The sequence below is a fragment of the Cryptomeria japonica genome, chromosome 2 (genome assembly GCF_030272615.1).
Source record: "Cryptomeria japonica chromosome 2, Sugi_1.0, whole genome shotgun sequence".
NCBI classification, from domain to species: Eukaryota; Viridiplantae; Streptophyta; class Pinopsida; order Cupressales; family Cupressaceae; genus Cryptomeria; species Cryptomeria japonica.
Window position 1 is genome coordinate 662445353 of NC_081406.1, and position 22976 is coordinate 662468328.

Genomic DNA, 22976 nt, shown 5'->3' on the forward strand with positions numbered 1-22976 from the left:
GATTTCCCAACTTCAAAGACATGTTGGAAATCATTTGGTTACAGGATATAGTGGAGCCATCAGCTACCATGACTTTGAAGCCTTCTACTTCCTCTGCCACTAGCCCCCTTCTTTGCAACAATTCTCTCATCAATGAAATTATGAGTGGCTCCAATGTCAATGAGAGCAATGACACGATGTTCTCCTATCACTCCCCGAACTCTAAAAGACTCATTCTTGTGAATGCTCGAGAGTTGAGCAACCACTCCTCTATCTTCTAGTTCACTTTCAGGCCCTTCAGGAGCCTCTTCATACTCCCTGTCCTCAATTTCAGTCTGCTGTTCTGAAATTTCAGAATCTGACCCATCAGCAAAATAGCACTCCATTTGATGTAAATTGCCCTTCCCACGACATTTATGTCCTGGGGCCCATGGTTCTCTACAAGAGTAGCAAAGATTCTTTCCTCTGGAGCTCTTCACGGAGCTCATCATCCATCCGAGAAGGGAACTTCTTGGTCTGATTTGAAAACTTCTTATCCTTCCAGAAAGGAAAAGACTTGGACTGAAATTCACTCCTTGGGGCAGCCAACTCCATACTTCTAGATTTTTTTATGGCTTCCACCAAAGTAGGTGGATTGAAAGCTTTAACCCACCCCTTCGAAGGCTCTTCAAGACCTTCTTTGAAAAGAACAACTAGCCTCTTTTCTGAGATGCTGTTGACCATAATTGAGAGGTTTTGGAATTCAGTTATGTAGTTGTCCAAGGAGCCTTGCTGTTTGAGTTGAGCAAGCTCTCTAAACTTCACCTTCGGGTCCTTAGAATCAAACCTATCAGTCAGCTTGTTGGTGAACTCAGCATAGGTGTTAATCAAGCTATGACCAAGGGTGACCAACCCACGGTACCACCATTTGTGCACAACTCCATCCAAGTGCAGGGTGGCAAACTTGATGGCTTCTTCTTAAGGCATAGGCCTCAAGGAAAAATAGTTGTCCAACTTCTGCACCCACGCTCTAGCTGTACTTTTACTACTTCCATCAAAATGCGCTAGAGTGACCTTCCCAAGAGCTTGTTGATAATCTCTTGGAGCGGAGTAACGATTATCATATCTTCCTTCCCTCTTCTTCTTCTGGTTCATGTATTGGTCAAGAGACATGGCATTTCGAATCTCTTGGGGAAATGCTGCATACTCCACGAAACTGGCCCGAACCTCCTCAACTATAGGGACTTCAACTTCAGGAGGCGGTGTTTCCCTTGGAAGGAAAACTAGTTGCAATGGCCTTGTCACTGATCCAACAGGCATTCCACTACTATTATTGCCATTTCCATTACCACTGGAGTTGTTGGAATTGCTGGCATTATTTCCACTCATAGTCTGATTCAGATCTTGGCTTTGCCCTCCTCCTGCACTCTGTCTAAAAGTGGTTATCATCTGGCACATCATGTCCATCATAGTGTCAGAATTCTTTCCATTTTTCCCACAACCACTGTTGCCTCATTCTGACCAAACCACCTTTCTCCCATTGAATCTGCTGAATCAATCTCTTTCTCTCTGTTTCTCAAGACCTCTGAAAAGGTCTCTTCCTCTGGTACTGACCGTGTCTGATACTACCTTCTCTGTTCCCGTTGTAGTATCTGATATCTCTGTCACTCATGGAACCCCTCTATCATATAGGTTGGCAGGATGTGTGGCTCTGATACCACTGTAGTATTCCCACAATTCTTTTTTTAAAATTTTTAAAGCAAGACCACAATCACACCAATCACCTGTTAGGGTTAGAACAATGCAATCCAAACAACTGAAAGGAAACCTACGCCTTTTGATCACCAAGAGCCCAAACTGGGAGGGTGAGAGCATACGGTAACAGGGGATTGTTAGCCACAATTTGCTGAAAGTAATGATTACAATAATGGGCGGCAAGCTAGCCCCTTTTGCTTATCCAACAGGTAAACAAGATACTTGGCGGTAAACCAGCCAAAGCAACAAGAGCACACTCAACACAAATCACTCTACCGCAATGTTTCGGCGGGAGGACTGAATGCAACAATAAAGCTCAACTCGACCGTTTATGCAGCTGGAGGATCATTACAAACATAATATCACTCAACCACTTACTCAGTGGGAGGATAGAGCAACAAAACTGAATTACATAACAAGTAGGCGGCTAGGTCAGCCTCTTCCACTTATGCAGTGGGCAAGCAACACTCCAAAAATGGTTAGTACAACTACTACTACTTAACCTTACAATATAGAAAGGGAAGATTAGAGATGATATCCAATGCAAATTACAGCAATAAACAACTATCAAAATAACTCAAATCAAATCACTATTGTTGAACCAAAAACTGAAGTCAAAACAGGCATGACTAGCCTCAGCCAGCAACACCAAAATGATCATCTCACTCAAACGAAGTCGGAAACACACCAAATCAAATGCGAATGAAAGATATAACCTAGGTGATGATACAAAAACACAAAACCTGCAATCTAGTTGCCTCAAAACAACAACACACATCCCAATGCACCTCTAGAATGGTACGACCTAGCTAGATGGTACGATTTGCAACTAAAAATCTAATTCTCCAAACCAGCATCTATAAAATTGCAAACTATATCGTCTCAATGCCACGATTTGATAGAGAAAATACCCATAATGAAAGATTCACTTGGCCAAGAGGTATGAGCGAAATATGGTTTCAGCAACTCCGCGACCAACAGCAAGAAAACACTCCAAACCCACACAGAAACACTCCACAATCTGCAAAACACTCTCTAACAACACTGGAAATACAAGAACACGGCTAGGTACTATCTCCCAAGTACGAAACTGAGACTTATCTAGGAAGCCACACTTTGAAGCTCAGATTTCAATCACCAAACCGACAGCATAATGGTGTAAAATTCTCAAGATAATGCAAATGAGAGCCCAAGGCTCTTATTTATAACACTTTCCTTCTCCAAATTCAAATTCAACTTCACCCAAATTCCCCCCAAAATCAAATTGCATTTCACTCCATCACGCCTCATGTGTTTGGCATCCCCTTCTTAGGCAAGAAGTTCAATATTTTCCTTGCTGAAGAACTTGCAACATAAAATGAAGTTAGCACATGAAATATGCCTCCTTTTTAACGCCACTGACATAGGAAAATAACATTATAGATGGCAGATAAATATTTTCCCTTAAGTTGCCCATAATACAAATAATGAATAATAAAAATAATTAAATATTAAACCTTAGGATAAGGAATTAATATTTAATTAAATAACTTATAACTCCAATACTGATCAATACCAAAAACAAGGATGAAGCTGTGCGATGAAGACCACTAAACTGTGCTGGATTAGGGCCCTATTCGAGAAAGCTAAAAATAGAAAAGCTCAATACTGCCACTTACTAAAAATAGTAAGTCATAAAATACTGCTTTGAAAAACATGATTTTCGCACCCAAGGAAAGAGCTTGGAAAGCTCAGAAGAACTGCATCATCCAAACAACCAAACCCTAACTTACTAAAAATAGTAAGTTCACACTTCACCACAGAGTCAATTGCATGTTATGCCACCCTGGAGTTCATGGAAAACCTAGAAGGAAACCATAGACAGAACTGAAGAATTCCCTCTTGATAAATGCTAAAAAGCTCGTGCAGAACTCCACAAAAGTTGGAAACCCTAATTCTCTTTTCCAAATAGCCTATGGGTCTCCGAAATAGGCCAATGGACCACTGAATGCACAACACTGAGAAGGGGACATTACAGAGTTTCAATTCAGTTTGAAATATATGAATAGCATGTGTTTATTGCAATTGTCTCCAAATATATACTCATTTTTTTATGAATGAAAAGATCAAGGGTTTTTGAGTTCATAATGAGTTTCAGTTCAGTTTGAAATATATGAATAGCGTGTGTTTATTGCAATTGTCTCCAAATATATACTAATTTATTTATGAATGAAAAGATCAAGGGTTTTTGAGTTCATCTCTACTTTATTGTACTGCATGTTTTGTTTTCTGCTACTTTTCAAGGAAGAGATTAAATGCTTTGAACAAGACATAGGAAATTGTGTGGTATATTATGGATCTAGAAGAAGAATTGTGGTAAATGCCATTCATAGGGTGCATTATTGTAAGGCATTAATGTTAATAAACCCGCTGAATTGAGTTGAGTTACTAGAAAGAAACATATGCATGGCCTAAATTGACTCCGTTACCCTAATAAAGCGCCAGTTTGTGTTGTTTTCCACCCATTATCCAAAAGCAGAAATAAAATGACAGATCATCTGAAATTTTTCATGCTTTCACAAGTTATTTTTTACTTATATATGTTCTCAAAGCCAGTAATGAACAACCTCCAAAAATTTAGCCAATTTTGGGTAGATTTTGCAATGTCTTGGTGCATATTAAGAGAACATCTATGTCATGACAATATCCTGATATATAAGTTGTAAAATCAATTGATATTGTTGAAGGGCTACTACCCCCTAGGTCTTACAGATCCTAAAGTGCAGATAAGAGCAATTTTATAATTGTCTCCTATTTGTTGGCCATTGATCTGAGTTTTTCAATCATAGGATATGGCAAATCTTAAGAATATGTTAGACAACCAGTTGGAAACACCAACAGTGTGTAAATAGTTTTGATTTTGAAAGGTTCCCTTTGTGTGCGTTGAAGTTCCCCTTTGAATGTCTACGCCACTTGGGATTTGTCTTTGATCTGTGCACTTTGCATTCATGGTTGGACATTTGTACCTCTTTGGGAAGGCCAATTGATTGTTGTTGCGATTCTTGACAATTTGTTATATCCAACCTTTTGGGATAGATTTTATATTCTTGTTGTTGATGTGCATGATAGACCCTGTCCAGAGACCATGTTCTTGAAAATTCCTATATCGAAAGGAAATATTCTTGTAATCCACTAGGTGCTCCCTTTCAATGCCTCCCGTTATAAGATAAATAGTCAAGCATAAACTCTTCCAAATCAATATTAACAAAGATCCTTTCATATTTAGGAAGTCAAAACACAAAGATTCTTGCTAAATTTAGAGGTAGTGATGTGTTCACCTATTGCTCCAAATTTTTTTGAGGGGTGTTTCTTGCAATATTCACTAGGAAGATCTATGGGATTAAAGGCAGGAAACCGATTCTTTGTGAACAAACTTGATTTTTTCATAACCTGTGGGCTTCCTTTAAATACCAAATCCTTTCTTTTTTGGTGAAGAATGTTAATGCATAATAGCTTCGGTAAGATAAATGATTGAACGAGAGATAAATGAAGTCTCTCATTCAATCATTGTCATATCGATTATTAAAATGAATAAACCTCAAGCACTCAATTGATAAACATTCTTTATTTGTATATAATGATTAACTGTTCATTATCATAGAATCCCGATTTGATAATCTATTACACTATTTGCATTCACCGATTGTCAAATCGGGTTAACCATTGCAAATCTGATTTAATGATTATCAGGTAGACCGAACATCGATTAGTATCGATGTTAGTTTATGTTTGCACCGATTGTTATCAGGTGGTATATTAAATACACACCGATTGATATCGGGTGTTAAGGCAAGCGTTCGAAGTGTTAAATATAATCATACACCGATTGGCATACACTGATAGTTATCGAGTGTTGAACATACACCGTTTGGTTAATAAACGCCATGCACTATTGTTATAGCGAAGGGGCACGATCAAGTGATGTCTTGATCGGCCATGTCCAAAAGACATGGCCGGTCAAGGCATCACTTGATCGTACCCAGCCCACTATATATGTCAAATGGTATGTGTGAGAATAGACATCGAAATTTATAAATGCTCCTCTCACCTGCCACATAAAAGAAGATAGTCAAATTCATATGTTAATTCAGTAATATATAAAACAAGATAATACTAAGTAGAATATAACTTGTATATTGAATGTAAATTGAACATCATTTACAAAGAAGATTACCAAGTAGTATTATTTTGGCATCATGAGTATATCTAGAGATCATGAAGGTTTAAGATTTTCTCACACCTATATTTTAAGAGTTTATGATCCTAGAAAAGCCCTCATAAATCTGAAAATAAGGACCTTTTCTTTGAACAGCCAGAGTCATGTTCCATTACAGCCATGGAAAAAATTACCTTTTGTGGGGTTTACATCCTAAGGTAACATCTATTTTCCTCTTTGGCATGGAAATAGAAACTGATAATTTTCTTATAGTTGTGATTTTGAGACAGCAGATCTTCCTTACAGTTTTGATTTGTGTCAATGGAAACAGCAGGTCAGAAAAAAGAGTTTGTATTCAGACTCAAAGGAAGAGTGCATTGGGAGGAGGTCCTTGCTCATGGGAGACAGCATATCCTTGCTCCAATCAGCCTAGAGCAGAGCTGGGGGATGATAATAGTTACTGATGAGAGAAGATGCGTGGTTCAAAGGAGGAGAAGGCTTGGAACAATCTTGGCCGCTTCATCCTGTCCTTTTGTTTAAATTTTTATATTTGTTTTTGAATCATACTCAATCAAGTGACACATACCCAAAAGATATTTGAATATAAAGATAAAAGGTAGTTTTTTAGGTTACCATCAAGTAAAACCAGTTTGTTGTATGAAATTTCACTTGTGAAAAGCCCACAAAGGAATTTTTTAATCATTTAACTCATGTATCGTGGAAATTTTGCATTCATGAGTTTTGACCTCATAAAACTAAATAGTTAACACAAAGTTGTACAAAAAGCAAAGAACTCTCAAAATAGTCACTAATGTTAAACTGTGTATGACAAACATTCTAGTTCTACTTAGGTCATATTTCTTCATGAACTGCATCTCATGGAATGTTGGAGATCTAACCGACCCAAACGGCAAATTCAAAATGTCCTTAGACCATCCCTCTTCATGAATTGCATCTCATGGAATATTACAGATTTGACAAATCCAAACTGCAAATTCACTGTGTGGGATTTTCAGCAAAGATATACTCCTTGAGACATTCTTTGTCTTCAGGAGATCAATGTTGTTGGGATTCTGTTATCGTCTGTGTGCTGTGTCATTTAGCCAGATAATTTTTGTTTTAGAAGTAATCATGAACCAGTTCGAGGTCGCATGGAAACTCTTGTTGATGCGAAGTGGAAATCTCACTATGTTACACATGACTGTGACCCATCTAATAGAGCCTTGTGGGTCCTTTTGAACATAGCTAATAAAGCCTTGGGCTTTGTCAATACCTATGCCTTGAATGATGCATCTGAAAGGATATTGCTGTGGTGGAGGCTTGCAGATGAACTACTGTGAGCCTAGTGGATCTCAAATGATGATTTTATGATGGTTGAGGTGGCATTCAATAAACAAGGCCACTTACCCATGTAAAGGACAACTACTGAACAAGAGACATGGTTCAATGCACAATAAATTAGGCTTTGATGACCCCAATCTTGGCTGCTAAAATGTATCTACCATTTGGTATACATGGTCCAACTTGCAGACTGGATCTAAGAGAATAATTAAGTGGCTTGATCAGGTTATCCTGTCAATGCAACCATACTTTTTTTTTTCCAATTGTTACTCCTGATGGAACACCTGTTGGATTGTGTTCTTCCCAACCACTCATTGATCCACTTTAAAATTGGATGGAGTCTTCAAATGCCAAAGGTTGAAAAGATGTGATTCTATTTGAACACATCATAGCTCCATCATAAGTCCACAATGGCCCATACCCGGCATGTTTGGAACTTGATGCCATGTTTGAAAGGGGATATTGGGTGTACTGAATGGTGATCTAATGCCATGACTTGTACAGCCCAGTTTTTGAGAAAGTTTGGTCACTAACTAGCAAGGATATGTTGCAAGTCCTACATGGCCATGTTCACAGAGCTCAGTCAGTTAATATCTTAGCTTGAAGCAATGCCTTTTCATAAACCCTTTCAAATTCAAGTGGCTTAGCAATGCTACCAAGTACAAATGGCTAATGCCTACACCACCCAAGGAGCTCAAATCGGAGCCTTTTTTCATTGGTTAAAAGTTGGCAATTGAGTTTCCAAAGAATTTTTTCAAGCTTTGTGACCAAAAACTCATCTCAAAAAATCAAGTGCATCAAAGAAGTTGGAAAATGTCTCTCCGAGCTTCTTGATGTCTTACATGCCTTTGTCTAGCATTACACCAAGGTCTTTCAAGATTAGGCCTCTTCAATAGAAGGGAAGAGACACTCAATACCTAATTGGATGTTCATGCAGCTGTTTTTTGCATGGCTAATGATAAAGCACATGGTTAAAATGGTTTTCCCTATGAATTCTACAAAATCCTTCGAGATAATATTGGCCATGATTTATAGTCTACCTAGAAGCTATCATACCAAATCTCCAGGTCCTACCACTAACAAAAGAAATATAAAAAAAATACCTAAAGTTAGGGATACTAAGCTTTTATGCTAATGGAGGCTTATCGCCCTATTGAATTGTAATGTACCCACTTCGGAATAGAATTTAATGGTAATAATAATAATAAAATTAAAATTCAAAAGAATAAAAAATAAAATTAAAAATTAAAATTTAATTAAGTTAATGAATGGTCAAAAGGGATGGAATCAAAAGTTGTGACTCCGTCAAACATGAGATATAAAAGGGAGAGGAGAACATCGTTTGGGGGGGGATAACTTGGGAATGAGAAGTGCAGATCTGATTTAAATAAGAAGTGCAGATCTGATTGTGAAAGGTTTTGTCCCTTTCAAAGGGTAGAAATAATGAAGAGTTGCACTCTTTCAAAGGGTGCTGATGGTGAAAGGGTGTGTCTCTTGCCAAAAGGGCACACATGATGAAGAGGTGTGACCTCTCCCTCACATTGAGAGATATAAAGGAAAGTAATCAAAAACATCCATGGAGATGACCATCGATCAGATCAGATCAGAACTGCTATTAAGTTACAGGCAGCAACATCCTTGTTCTTGGTGGTATGCATGGGGAAGATTTAAGACTATCAGCTATTATTGCTATGGGAAGTTTGGGGAAGTAAGGAATGCTTCCAGGAAGCCCGACCATGAAGAGTATTATCTAATCTGGATTTGCCGTAAGTTGGTAACCCTGTCTGATAATGATAAATCCAATTGAAACAATGATTAATTAATCATTGTCAAATGACCATCGATTAGCTTATGGAAAGTATGCGATTAACAACAAACATGATATCTCTATAATTTACAAATAATCATGAGGAGATGTGATTCAAGGGGGAGACGTGGCTGTTCCAACCCAAGGGTCACAACCGATCAGCCCTTACAAGATATTTAAGGAGAATCAATCATTAAGTCAAGGAAGAAGCATTGATCAAATTCAGCCATTAGAGATTTCTGAAACTCATACAAAGGTGGAAATTCTGGAGAAAAAGAAGAATAAGGACGAAACTCCAATCTGAAAACAGTTCGAACCATAAAAAGATTTCGGTTCGGATCATAGGAGAAAGCAGAAAGCAATCTACAGCAGATCGAAGGCATCACTTATACCGGCAACCAAGCATCAACACAAATCGTATTAGTCAAGTCTGCAGAAGCAAGGACTAAGGTATGTGAGATATATGCACTGTTTGATTGCATTGTGTGGGAAGAGGGTAGAGGTGTAATCTAGTGGTGACAAGGGGCTCACAAGTGGTCATAAGAACCCTTGGAGTCAAGGAACCAGTTACACTCTCTATGCCAGACTCACAAGATAATGTTTGGTATGGGTAATGGGCTTGAAAGGGCAAGCAACTTGGGCCACCAAGTCTACCAAGGAGGTTAGAAGCAACCATCCCTTGGGCTTGGTAGACAACGGACCCATGCAATCTCTTCTCATGTCTCATATACCAACTTCTATCTATTTCTGCATTAGAATGGATTAGGTCTAATTATAATAAAACATGTATGTAGGTGTTTGCCTTTCCTTTTGGGTGCAGGTTGTCCTTCGAAGACTACACTCATCCAATATAAGATTTTATTAAACAGGCCTATATCTAGTAGGGGACATTACATGTATGTCTCCTACTAAATATTGCCAAGGCTTTAACCATGCAAATTAACCATCTCCAGCTTGTGGTTTGACCTAAATAAATTGGTATATCCAAAGTAGATATATCCTTGACAATGCCATTGTAGTTTGGAAGGTATGGAATGGGCACACAAGTCAAATTAGAGGGATTCTTCATCAAAATTAAATTCAAGAAGGCCTATGAGAATTGAGTTGCATTTCATATCAGCCATGTTCAAGGCTCTTGGCTTTGGTCCCACCTTCATCCAGTCAGTCCAAATGCTTTTGCTTGCCCTATCATCAATGGTGTTCAATCTAAACAATTCAAACATTTAGATCTATCAAGCAAGGGTGCTCTTGTGCCCTCCCTTTGTGTTAATTGCTAAAGGATTTGATTATCTTCTTGCTAAAGCCATCTCGTAATTAAAGGTTAAAGGGCTCTCCCTTCCTAGAAATAATTAGCAGTTGGTTAATGGGCGTGTTGCAGATAATTACTACCTTACTTGGCTTGAAGATGAAGACAATATTAAGAAAACTTTCAATTGAATTGACAAACTTCTTGTTTAGCTTTAGGCTCCAATATTCAATGGAATAAAATGCAATACTACAAACAATTTTTGTAATGTCCCCTAACTAGTTATACTTTAAATTAACCTAAATTTGCCCAAATTTAAAATAGGTAATTAATTTTATGGGAGTACCTTTGTATATTGTTTTCCTACAACACAAAATTAGAGACCACATATGAAGTAATACTTATAAACTGAAACATATACTAATGAATTAGATTGAGTGATACAATTCTTTAATGCATTAATTACCATTAGTATTATATTTGTTAGATAAAATCAGATTTGTAGGTTAGTTGCCATTCTTTATTATCCAATTTTTAGTGCACTAGGGTAGGGTAGCTGGATAGGGTGTCCAAGAGACCCTCCACCCTAGGCCCAAGAGCAGATGCTACATCCCTCTTGGCTCCATGTGGCGGGTGTTAAGCATCCATCATGGAGTGGCGTACCTAGTGAGGTGTGTTGAACACAATATGCCACTGAGAGGGGGGGGTGAATCAGTGGTTTCCAATTCTTAACCTCTTAATACTAAGAGTGATTACTGGTTACCAATCCTAATGCCAAGTTAACCTACCGGTAAGAGAAGGAAACATATCACAAAGCAAACACATACAATTGCACATCACATGACACCGGTATATACGAGGAAAACCCAAGATGGGAAAAACCTCGGTGAGAAATACTGCTGAAGTCTACTGCTCCAATCCAACCTCACAGTAAAAACAATAATTATAACATTTAGGGCACCAACCCAAGGAGTACCAACCCTTGATAGTTTATGGGCAACAACCCAAAGGAGCTACAACCCCTGCACTGAGCACCAACCCAGTGATCTACAATGAATATCATCAAATACAAAAGTAATAGCCTGGTTACAAATGTGTTATGTAACCACTCATGAATAATCTCTCTATCGGCTTCCCTTCTCCTCAGTTTTACCGGTAGTATCTTCAGTCTTTACTCAACCTCCTCTCTGCTCACCTTCACCTACTGCTGCTGACACACCGATTCTATCTATGCCTTTTGGATGAATAGTCAGATCATATACCTGCTGCCGGTTACTCTGCTCACTGATTTATCCTTTCTCTGTTCTCTACCTGCCGGATCTTTTCACCCATACACATACAGCTGCTTCACTCTGCACCGCCTTCTAGCTAGCTTGAACACCACCGATTCCCCTCTGCACTTATCCTATCTTGCTACTTTACCGGTTACCATGGACTTTACCAATTTGACTCACAGTTAAACCCTCTTATCGGTTTAACCACTCTCTCATTCAATCATTGTAATCTTCGGTGAACTTCATCGACTGATTTATCCTTTTGGTTATGCTTACTTCACCGACATTACTCTTTCATGCAGCATTAACATATTTCCATCTCTGGTCCGCATACTCATAGCCAGACCTTCCCGCCTAAATGTGAGTTTGAACTTTGGCGCGCTAGGGTTTTCGCCAGGCACTGAATCTGCATCAAATCACATCTCTGATCATCGTGGCGCATCATATCCAATCGGATCTCATGTCCTTGATTGATAATCTGCAACTCATCAATCAGCATCGCCATTCTCTTGTCCTTTCAACGCACGTCTTCTATCTTTAGTCGTCTGTAGCATGATTTTCGGCCTTGTGTCTGGTCAATCACGTGCATGATGCGGTTTCCTTCACCCACTTCGATTTGCAAGATCAGTCTGTACTGGATCTCTGTTGTTTCCTTGATCTCGAGCCGCAGCCTTCTGCCATCATTCCTCAAGCTTCGCAGTCGTTATTTAATGTTGGACCAACCGCCAACGACCTCATCGACACACCACACTGACTTGTGCATGCATGCCACTTCAACTCCACGTGGCCTCTTTGTCGGCATCCACCTTGGCTCACTATGTCAGTTTGACTTGGTCACCGACCAGTAGCACACAACTGGGTTCATTTACTGGTTCACAAACCATGTCAGTTATACCCTAACTGGTCTGCCTTCAACTTTGCACTTTGCTTCTCTTCTGGTGGAACACTTGAATTGGTCAGCACACTTGCCAACCTACCTCATGCACATCTTCAACAGATGGGAGCCTTTCACTTTTGCACCTTGTCAGCTTTACCGGTGGACATATTTACCGGTAACCACCTTGATGACACCATGTCATCAACCTCCAACAAACTCCATTTTCAATCCGGTTGCACTCTCTGTCTGCAACTGCTCAACCTTGCCTTCTTCATCATTTGACTGGTTCTCCTATCAACTAGTTTGTCAAAGTGACAAACATATCCTTCCTTCTTTGTACCGGCAACTCATCATGTCTACCTGGCTGATCCGGTGCATATCTCTGATCTCATGCACCTAAGGCAACTTAGTGTTTCACTAGTTCATTTGGTGTGAGCCTTCAATCACCTATCTTCTACGCTTCTGTCTTATCTCGGAGGACTATGATGCATTCCATGCATAATAGGAGATAAGCTCCACTTACCGATGGGAGTGGATCCTTGTCATCTGCATCCAACATTGCACCAATATGGCTTCCCTATTTGAGCATGCATATCTTCAAACAGGCACATATGATCCGGTTGGGCACATTCACTGTCAGTCATCTCTTCATATGGTGACTGCATCTTTATCCGGTGGGAGTCCTGCAGATTGATATCCAATAGCATACCGGTTGGCACATTTGCATTAGCTCACCCTGCAGATCCACATGCTAGTTCACCCTGCTTGCCCACTTGTCGATTGGCAACAATGCATTGCCAACAAATCACTTACAGGTTGTTATACCATACCGGTCTCCAATCCTTGTCTTCAACACAAGTCAACACTAACCTGTGTGTCGGTGACTCCTATGATCATTATTTTAGATGACATTCTCTTCCTTATCGGTGACCTGCCATGCACTGACATCAATGACACCAGTATGCATCAATGACAACACTACTCATCAATCTTCCCATGCCGGTTGCCACCCTATACCGATTGACATCAATGACAACACAATGCCAACAAGGTGTCCTATCGCCATTCTCCCTCATCACAACCACCTCCTCTCTTAAGCCCAAGAGCAGATGCTTCATCCCTCTTGGCTCCATGTGGCAGGGGTTTGGCATCCACTATAGAGTGGCGTACCTAAGAGAGGGTCCCACATACATTAAGCAATGAGTTTGTAGTTGATATGATTTTATAATAGTCTTGTAAGGGTTACAAGTTCCCTCAGTTTAGAATTATTATACCATCATATTAATCAGTCCTTATATTGTCCATACTATTGTGTTATATCAGATTTTGTGACAGCATTAAATTAAATTCATTATCAGCTTTATAAGTTAAATTCATCACATTATATTTCAAGTTATCATCATTATAGAATTATTCCCATGACATTTATATTATTATTATATCTGATTATGATCATGTATCAGCTTGTAGTATCCACTATATTTACTGTATAACTGTGATCATTTATCAGATGATTAGCTATGTTACTGCCTGTAACTTAATAACAGTTCTGATCTGAACTGATCGATGGTGATGTTACTCGATGCTTTGATTCCTTTCCTTTATATCTCTCAATGTGAGAGAGAGGTCACACCTCTTCACCATGTATGCCCTTTGGCAAGAGACACACCCTTTCACCTTTAGCACTCTTTGAAGGAGTGCAACTCTTCATTATTTCTGCCCTTTGAAAGGGACACAACCTTTCACAATCAGATCTGCACTTCTCATTTATGTCAGTTCTACACTTCTTATTTAAGTCAGTTCTGCAATTCTGATTCGCCCCAAATTATCTCCTCTCAAATGAGGCTCTCTTCTCGCTTTTATAGCTCATATTTGGGAGAGTCACAACTTATCATTTCATGCCTTTTGTCCATTCATTGACTTAATTAAATTTTTAATTATATTCTTTTATATTTTAAATTTAAATTTATTTTTATTCTTTTAAATTTTAATTTTATTATTAATATTTATGTCACATCCCCTCCTATATACTCTTATTTTGATACTTAGTTCTGTTGGTGCCATTAGATGAATACTGGTTACTGAAACAATGATTTTGATGCCCTACAAGATTTTGGTTTTGCTAATAGTGGTATTCGGTTTAACTATGATGCCCTAAATGGTATTGAATGCTAGAAACAATGGTTTAGCCTAAATGATGCCCTAGTTGAAAATGCTTTATTTCTTATTTTTGAATATTATAAATATATGAAATGTTGTGATGTTTCATTTACATAAAGTAATGTTATAACTCATCTTTTGATTTAATGAATATAAACATTAAGGTTGAATTATCGAGATGTCGAACTAACTACTCTAGTTTGGACAAGTGGATGCAGGAATGACTTGGCCTCCAAGAAGAAGGGGAAAAAGATATCACCGGGAAAGAGGGAAGTGAAATGGTTATGGTCAATGATTGAATGGAATATAAGACTGGTATGTACTACCTAATGTCAGCTAGTGTGACCTTGTCAACCTAGTTTTCCCTATTAGGACCATGGAAAATATGTCCGTTGTCAACCTAGTTTTCCCTATTAGGACCATGGAAATTATGTCCGTTAGTGTCTCCAACTTGCTTCGGCTCATTTGTCGAACCTTTCTTCTTGCATTGCGAAATCATTATTACGTATCTTCTATTATTGTCTTAATCAATACCTTAATTAGACATGTTTTCGACTCCGTATATATTTACATTAAAAATATATACTCTGATCAATTGAAAAAAAAAAATCCTAATAAAGATATATTGTTATTAAATTTTAAATTGTTTTAAAAGAAAGAGAAATGTTTATTAACTTTATTAGTTAATTTAATGTTATTATAAAAAAATATATATTCTAAGACTTAATCTTTTTAATCTCTCTTGGACCTTATACGTTCTTTTAAAATCCAATTTTATTAAATGTTAGAGCCTTCTCGATTAAATGTTTTACCCTCTTACCTTATCGGGCTATATTTATATTTTCGAATAGATTAGTATAGGGGATATGAGGCTTTTAAAAAATTTAATTTCCATCGGACGTGATTCCGCCTTCCAGAGCCACGACGGGGGAATGGTGGAATCATAGTAACTTTCCCTCCCGTAAAACATTAGGGAGGAGGGGCATATAGGGAAACGAATTTTGGTTTTGAGGGCATTCTTTTCTTCTTTGGCAGCTCTTGTATTTTTTTTTATATCTTTCTATGATGGACGGAAGAACTAGGAGAATGGAATGAAGGCTCTGTAATTCCTAATTCATTTGCAGTATAAGGAAGTGCAGCCAGCCACTGTAGTTGCTAGGACTTCTCTGTTAGCTACGTTGTTCATTACTCTTGCTGTTCAAACTCTTCACATTCCAGGCACGTGGACTCTCTGATATCTTTCTTTCTTTCAGTAGAGAGTATATATATGCTGTTGCAAGAAACATTAGCTTAAGACTACGAAGAGGTCTTTAGTTTTAAGTATTGTTTCTTCCTGGGAAAACTAGCTAGATAATTTTCCTTAGTAACTCGACAAAGCTTCTTCATTTGTTCTTTCTTTCCTATTTCCTGCGTTGCTGTTCCTGAAGGAGTCTTTTGTAAATATAAGTACTGGCTTTCTTTATATAATCATTTACTGTTCAGTAGGAACCTCTGCCACAACAAGATATTAATGAGAATTTAATCAAAGAATGGTAAATTTAAAATAAGGGTTTACACCCAGTCAGAAGAAGATTAACCCGTAAGTGTGCGATAAAAGTATTAACCTCACAAGTACCATAAGAAAATACTGGTGAAAATTCATGTTTTTTATTTTTGCTAATAAATTAAAAGTGCAAGTCAGATAGGGTGGAACTGAGCCTCATAAAAACAAGTAGACAAATCCTTGGCCAAGGTGCACTAGCTGCATGTAGTGCTTGTCAGTTCTAAGAATCCAAATACAGTCCTAGTCAGGAAATTATACCAGTTAGCAGGCAGCTATAGGGTGTAATTGATTATGACTGTAGGGTCTTACACCAGTTCCAGCATGACTTGACGTAACCATTCTCTTTACCCTTGTGAAGGGCCGGGCCACTTCAGTTAGAAGTGAGCAAGGGGGATCGGAAACGATCTAAGGATGGGTGCATAAACGCCCTGGTGATATCTTTTTCCCCTCTATAATTCAGAGAAAATTTAAAGATGAGCAAGTTTGCCAGATAACAAATGAAAAGTACATTCTAAACCCTTTCATCTTTTTCTTTATATATAAAATAGTTGCAAACATATTTTCTGTTCATGTTTCCAAAGGACTGATGTTTATTTTGTTCAATAAAGAATATTTTTCTTCCTGCACTGTCATTTTGTTTTATCATAAAAAAATAAAAAATTTATATGATAATGGCATTAGTTTTCATGTTCACTATTTTCTTTTGCAAAAAATAAGTCGTTACTTGCTTTTCTTGTTATTTAATGTTCAGAACTAGCCATTATATGCTTGAGAGTTTTATGTATGTTACAATTTACCATTAAATTCTATTTCAAAGTGGGGACATTACAATCTTTCTCACAAGCTCTTAAATCAATTAATTTCATTGGCTAGAACCCACTGACAACAAGAAATTTCTTAAATTTTGTGGTAGTCACTTTGCATTTCAAGCTTGTCAGTCCAAATTGTGGGAGCATGTTATTGACAAAATTGCAAAAAAAAATCCCATATTGGATTACTTAACTGCTCTTGCTAGTAGGTCAAATCAAATTGCTTCTAGAATTCTTGTAGCCACGTATGTGTATTACTCTTCTTGTTGGGTGCCTTCGACAACATCATATTGCAAGTTTGGCAAGCTCCCACAAGACTTTTTATGGGCCAATTTGAATTGCAATAAAGGTTTTCACCATGTTGTGTGGGACTTTTGTTGCTTGCCAAACAAGTTTCCTGGTCCAGGTCTTATTGATGTCAACAAACAAGGAATTGCTTTATTTGTTGTGGATTGTTAGAGTTTGCGATGGCACTGAAGCCTATATTTTTTTGTTGTAAAATTGCATTGTTTCTAGCTCAACATATGGGTGATACACCTACAATGACCTCATTTTCCATTCCTTTGTAATTTCTCCTATTCTTGTTAAAATCAATGGAACCTTTGTGGCTAGAAGTATTTAGAAGGTATGGGAAACTATTAGACCTCAGTTACTATAATGGGAATGGATTTCACAATGGATTGTCCATCAACAAACAATCTATATGGCAGTTTCCTGCCATCATGTTTCAAGATAAGCCATTGGTGGCTATTCCCTAGATGAACTCCTTTAAGTTCTTCAAAGAGAGAACTAGGCATCTAAGATCTTTACTCCAACGTTAATTCCACTTGGCTTTCTTGGCCTCAAGCCAATGCTGAGTTTAATTTAAGCCAAGCAGACCTAGAAACCTTCCAAACAATAAATGAGGTCATACCTTCTCAGCATTTGCACAAAATATTTGTGCATTCCATTAATGCCTTGGTGGAAGGACTGGAAATGGTATGTTGATACTCCGTTCCGTAATTACACCCTTCAAAAAGGATACAAATTGCTTTTCTCACAGCTTCCCATGATTCAAAACTTATACTAGGTGGTCTCTTTAGTCTCCCAATTTTATTTATGCTAAGCAATTCCAAACAATGTGAAAAGGGTTAGCCTAAAGTTGTACCATTTCCTAGTGTTTTCTTTACTAAGGCCTTACCATTGGCACCCCTTTGATAGTTACTGGTATTTCTATTCCATGATGTCCATTTTGTCTGTAATTAGAAATCCTTTTTTATTTATGTTCGTAAAATGGCAATGGATCCATTATTTCTTCAAGCCTTTCAAGCATGAACCTTTTATTGACAAAATGTCATTTTGGGTGATGGGGCCAGCTTTTCTCAAAGTTATCCCATCTATGGCATGCTTTCAAACTGGAAATTATCTTTAGTTTCTAGAAAGATAAAATTCTGCTATTTCTGCTCATTCCATTGTTGATACTAATTTGCTATTCACTCCAAATTGTTGGTGATTTCTAATGTGTTCATGCAGATTCATGTCTAAACCTGCAAAGTGGTGCTAGAGGTGTGAAATCTCCAAACTTGGGTTGTTTCACTAGGGGAGTGCCCCTTCCATTGTGGCTGGGGTTCCACCTTCACTAACTCATGCCAAATCCCTTGACTTGGACCAACAACATGGTCGCTCTAATTCCTCTTGGAACCAATCTCACAACCATTGGTGAGGCTCCGCTCCACATCTACCACTACCAACTGGGAAACCTTTTGGTTGGACTTTGTCACCTAGCTGCCAAGGTGGGTTGTCATCACCTCCTAATCATTCTCGCGTGTCCTCTCAACAATGTTGGTGGGCCTCCCAAATCAAGGGCAATATCCTCATTTGTCCCTTGCTATATCTCCATCAAGGACTGCAAAACCAACCGTGAGATGATATTGAGAAGGGAGAAGAAGCTGCTCTCACTGGTTGAGAGCCAGTTGAGTATGGCAATGATTTGCTAGGTGGAAAGTGGAATAACCCTGATGGGTAGACCCTAACAGTAGAATTGCTCATGCTGATTAATAGTTCAATTTATTTGTTTTTATTACTAGTGCGCTCCTAACTTGATGATTGTTTCCCTTGTGGGGCCATTTTCTCCTCCTTGTTGTGGTTGTTTTTGTTTTTGGGGGTCACGTATACTGTGTCAAGGCTTTGCTGGTTTGATTTTGGGGTATGATCCCATGCCGCCCATGCTTTTTGAGAATTATGGCTGTATTTTTCAACAAACTATTTTTAAAGTCTTTTCATCAAAAAAAAATTTCTAGTTCTACTTTAATATAGACATCCAAAAGCACAGAACTTTCTTGTGCCAGAGAAAATAGCTGTAGCAACCTTGAAAAGCTCACCAGATGGTCTCTTACCTCAATAAAGAAATGACATTCCTGAGAATTTTGTTTGATTTCCATGTTTAGTGCGAAGGGTCACTCTTTATAGTCTCAAGTTCAGCATGGAGAAGGCAAACTGTCCTGTATATCGGAACAATCTAATATTTTTGAACAAATCTGTCATCTTACTGGGAAAGTAGTTTCCAAGCAAAGAAATTATCTACTAAGTTCTGTCACTGTAAAATTGAATTTATGGGAGTTCCCCTGTGAACTTGAAGAGCTACTTTTTGCAACTGTGATATGATAACCGAACTGATTAAGTTTAAAGCAATAAAAATAGCTAAATCTAGCACACTCTTGTACAAATAAAAACACTTATTGGCTGTTTCATAATTAAATCATGTTATCATAAAAACACAAGTTGAGTATCATTCAAAATAATAATCTGGAAATGTACCATGCCCTTGACAAACAGAAATAGCTGGTGGTTGTTTAATAACTAGTTAAGTTATTTATTAATACACTCGACTTCAGAACTTTGTTTTGCAGATTGTTACATATTGATTGGACTAATCTAAATGTACTATACTCTTGTAAATTAAAAAATCCGTGGCATTTCACAATTAAATCACTTTTTTTTTATTGACAAAATATAATTTACATACAAAATGTTGCAGTTTAAAAAATTGCAAGAAAAAGTAGTACATAACAATCCAACAAAGATTACAGCCAATAAGATGAAGCTGGATCAAAATATGACAACCAAAAAACAATAACACAACTGCAAGAAAAGGCAGTACATAACTTCCAACAAAGATAACAGCCAATATATGACGAAGCTGGATCAAAATATGACAAAACAAAAAACTTAAAACAGCTGAAGTATTATTCAAAATTAATCTTTAATATACCATACTCTTGACAAACAAAATTACCTGGGAGTGTTTAATAACTAAATCTCTTTCGCATAGAAACACAATTAGAGGATCATTCACTCGGTGGAAACAAGTACTTTATAAGTAACTCATATTCGGCAATCCCCTTTATATCTGTCTCATATCTGGTAAATGCGGGAAAGAAAAGCCAAAGTGCTGTTATGTAGATGAAGATAAGAGTAATGGGCATCGAAATGAATTTTGGTGCTGCAATGTAGGTAAACCTGCCACTTCTTTTCAAACCAACTTCAATGGCCGTACAGCAGCCATGGAGGGTAAAGAATCCCAACATATCCCAGCTGGACCTGGATTCTGTGATGTAATACATTATTGCTTCATGCATCAATCCAGAGACTATAAATGTAGAAAATAGTGCAACAGCCCTTGCCCAATAGGGAGGCTTCTTCTCCACTTGCTTGTTCTCTTCTTTTATCAAATTATGGGTCTTCCAGCAGAAAAGTAAGATAGGATCATACACAGATGGGCGAAGAATATTTGTGACAATAAGGTTCCACCTTTTACCCCAGAAATCTTCAAGCGAAGAAGCAAGGTAAGGTTTGTTGAACTGGGGTTCCAACTCTGCACCCAGACAAACATCTACAATGGCTGCCAGGCTTACTAGCACAATATCAAGACTAAAATAAATTACAAATCCATAAAGTACAATAATTAGGCAATGAGGAATCCTATTTCTGAATGAAAAGGAGTGTATGATTCCTGCATAAACACATACTTCTAGAATCAATTTGATCCATGTTTTCCATCTGGAAGACTTTTTCTTATCATTTTTAGGCTTGGCTCGCCGCAGCTCTATTGGAATAACAGCTACTGCCATGAAGTGAAGCAGATTGGACCTTGCCCATAGTGTTGCCAGAGGACCCACATCAAAACAAAGCATTAGCAGCTTGAAAGAACTAATCCACATAAACATGAAAGAAAGTTGTCCTCTCATATGGATTGTGGACACTTGTCCTGGCAAAACAGTGTGAAAAGCTATGATAGGGGCCACTGCCACAAGGCGAGCTAGCCCCTTCGGAAGCCTTGATACAACAAAATATGAATAGCTTATCCCACATATAATACCTGATAAAATCTGAATGCTGCTTAGCCCTGCCATCGTGTTATTTGGATTCAGATAACATAGGAGATGTAACCTTGCGGTGGGAATTCTGTCTAATGCAGATTGGTCGAAAGTTCACCCAGAATTTCCGAAGTTCAGTAGTCAAGTCAAGATGTAGCGGAATCATCTTGCAAACAAAAACAAATATAAAACGAGATATGAAAGATCTTTAATCAGAATTTAAAATGTAGCAGTGACTAAGTCAATGGTTTCTAAGAGAATATACAGTGAAATAGACATTTAAACATCCACGGAACTTGGAAGATACCAAATAAAAAAACCAGCTGTTCTTATCGATTGAAAGGGCGCTTCCATAAAGAAAAAAAGATCAGAGAAATCGAAAAAAACATGTTTTGTTGAAGTAGTATTAACCACGAGATCTGTATAGTGAAAAGTGATACGAAAGACATTAGTAGTGGGAAAATAATATATGAAAAGTCTTCTATTTCTTTTTATTATATATATAAAAAATATGCATTGTATATGTTTGGATTTAGATGCCATCAATCTTATCAATCTTTTAAGTCATTGTTTTTCTAATATCTTTTGTAATTTATTCATAAGAGATTAAAGTGTTTAATCAAAATGATGAAAGAGATCATATAAAGGCAAAGTTACTTTTAACGTTTGTCTTAGAAGAAAAGGACAAAATAGTTAGGGGTTCCTTTTTGGAATCTTCTAGTTTTTGAAGTGGTTGGACACTTGTCAGGAGTTGTGAGAGAATATATGATGGTTATGATAGTCATTATTGATTATTTGACAAGCATTTATGATAGAGACTCCGACATTGGTCTAGAGGTGCCCAAATTAGCTAGATGTCATATAACAATTGTAAGAAGCATTTGTAAGAGGCTATTTTGGGAGGTAGGCGTGATTTTTTCCAAGTGGTTTTCCTGCCTGTTGTTTGGTGATACCACAATGGTATTAATCCTCACAAACTTCTATAAATTGGGACCTTAAGCTAGAGTTATTCATTCAACCTTGTTCAATTTGCAGGATAATGAAGTGTTGCCAAATTTTTCAAAGATCTACAAAAAATTGTATTGTTGTTGTAATTTTCATTGGATCAGTTATATACTTGCCTCTCTTTCTACAGTGGAATTTTTTCTCGAAAGGGTTTCTCCACGTAAATCTGGTGTTTCACATGCAATAGTTTTCTTGTTCTTGTTTTGATTTTGCAATCACTTTGTTAATAGTTAATCTTTAGTTTCAAATTGCAAGAACTTTGAGTTTAAGTTCATATTGCAAGCTTGTTTCACCTTGTTTTACAACATTTGGTATTAGAGCTAACAATTTTGTTGAAGGAGGGACGCCTTTTTGTATAAGTGTTGAAAGTTCTTTGATACAACGAGAGGTTTTATTTTGTGGGTTTATTTGCATATTTGAGAAAGGTTATATACCATGGCTTCCACCTTTTATCATGATATTGAGAAGTTCAAAGACACTAGTTATGAGATGTGGTAATTGAAAATTGAAGATCTCCTTGAAGAAAGGGATCAATGGTTGTGTGTTTCTAAAGAAAATAAACTAGCTAAGTCTTAGTTGTCAAATGAAGAATAGAAGAAAAATGACAAGAAGGCATGGGGAACCATTTGTTTGTGTCTTATAGACTCTGTC

General features: G+C 37.6%; 1 protein-coding gene across 2 annotated transcripts; it reads right to left on the reverse strand.

Moving 5' to 3' along the window:
• Positions 1-5381: 5381 nt before the first annotated feature.
• LOC131061522 (acyl-CoA--sterol O-acyltransferase 1) lies at positions 5382-21762 on the reverse strand. 2 transcript variants are annotated; one of them, XR_009110549.2, is made up of 3 exons: positions 21628-21762; positions 20240-21486; positions 5382-5800 (listed from the first exon to the last, which is right to left on the reverse strand). XR_009110549.2 is itself a non-coding variant. In XM_057995253.2 (2 exons), the coding sequence occupies exon 2, from the start codon at positions 21354-21356 to the stop codon at positions 20292-20294; it is 1065 nt and encodes a 354-aa protein (XP_057851236.2). In that variant the 5' UTR covers positions 21357-21486; positions 21628-21762; the 3' UTR covers positions 20136-20291. The 2 variants fall into 2 exon arrangements, 1 of the variants encoding a protein (XP_057851236.2); XM_057995253.2 differs by lacking the exon at positions 5382-5800 and having other exon boundaries at positions 20136-21486.
• Positions 21763-22976: the final 1214 nt, after the last annotated feature.

Excerpts from the sequence above, each read along its gene's own strand:
- LOC131061522 (XM_057995253.2), bottom strand. The coding sequence starts at position 21,356 with ATGGCAGGGCTAAGCAGCATTCAGATTTTATCAGGTATTATATGTGGG.